We start from the raw sequence: 940 nt of genomic DNA, 5'->3' as shown, positions 1-940 counted from the left end.
TGGGAGGGGCCTGAGAACAGGGAATGTCAGGGCCAGGAGGGAGCTTAGAACAGGGGGTGTCAGGACTGGGAGAGGCCTGAGAACAGGGGATGTCAGAGCCAGGAGGGAATTAGAACAGGGAATGTCAGGACCACACAACCAATAAGCAGGGCCCTGGGTTCAGGTTACTCCTCTGCCCATGCTAGTGATGTGACCGTGGACATGTCCCTTAACCCCCTGGGGCTCCCAGGGGGATCCGCCGACCCCCACCCTATCCCTACATTAGTAAAGTCCGGGGCCAGCCCCGCCTCCCAATTCCCCCACCGGCTCGCCATCACTCACCTCCTGCGCCTGCGCAGCCCGCGAGCAGGAGCTCGCGCGAAACTGCAGTCTTCATGCCTCCGGGGTCCCCGCTCCGGGCCGCGCGCCCCCTCCCGCCGTGCCCCGGTTCCTCCAGCCCAGCCATGCCAGCCGCGAGCTGAGCGCGGAGATCCCGCCGGCGCGAGACCCGGATGTAGAAGGCCCATGCCTGCGCGTACGTATACGCGTGCGCGCTCTGCGCCCGGGTTCGCCCCGCCTCCAAAAGGCCTTTTGCGTTCCGGCGCCCCCAGGCGGAAAGAGGCGGAGGTGGCTGCTGAAGTGGAAAGGAACAGGGAGGAAGCAAGTGCCAACTACTGACGTTGACATTGACATTGATCTAAATGGCACCTTCAAGGTGATTAAGGTTTTAAGGTTAAGGCTGACATGGTTTCTTTTGAGCCTCACAGCAACCTTGTGGAGATGAGTGCTCTTATAGCCCCAATTTACAGATGGGGAAACTGAGACAAAGGGACAGGCTCTGAGATCTCGAGCTGAAAGGAACCCCAAAGGCTCTCTAATTCAGCCTTCCCCTCTTTTCACGGAGAGGGAACTGAAGCTTAGGGAGCAGGGGTGATTTGCACAAGTAATGATCCTATGGATC

At 59.8% G+C, this 940-nt stretch overlaps 1 protein-coding gene across 1 annotated transcript in view; it reads right to left on the bottom strand.

Annotated features, from left to right (window-relative positions):
• The window catches only part of NOPCHAP1 (NOP protein chaperone 1), a 7,487-nt gene extending 6,951 nt beyond the window's left edge, over positions 1-536 (bottom strand). The window contains exon 1 of the mRNA XM_069099396.1: positions 322-536. Within this exon, the coding sequence (XP_068955497.1) occupies positions 322-445 (124 nt within the window). The 5' untranslated portion in view covers positions 446-536. The remainder of the gene's footprint in view (positions 1-321) is intronic.
• Positions 537-940: the final 404 nt, after the last annotated feature.

The sequence above is a fragment of the Petaurus breviceps genome, unplaced genomic scaffold, assembly GCF_028583685.1.
Source record: "Petaurus breviceps papuanus isolate PSGF00001 unplaced genomic scaffold, PetGlider_PUasm1.0 379, whole genome shotgun sequence".
NCBI classification, from domain to species: Eukaryota; Metazoa; Chordata; class Mammalia; order Diprotodontia; family Petauridae; genus Petaurus; species Petaurus breviceps.
This window is presented reverse-complemented; position numbering and strand designations above follow the sequence as displayed.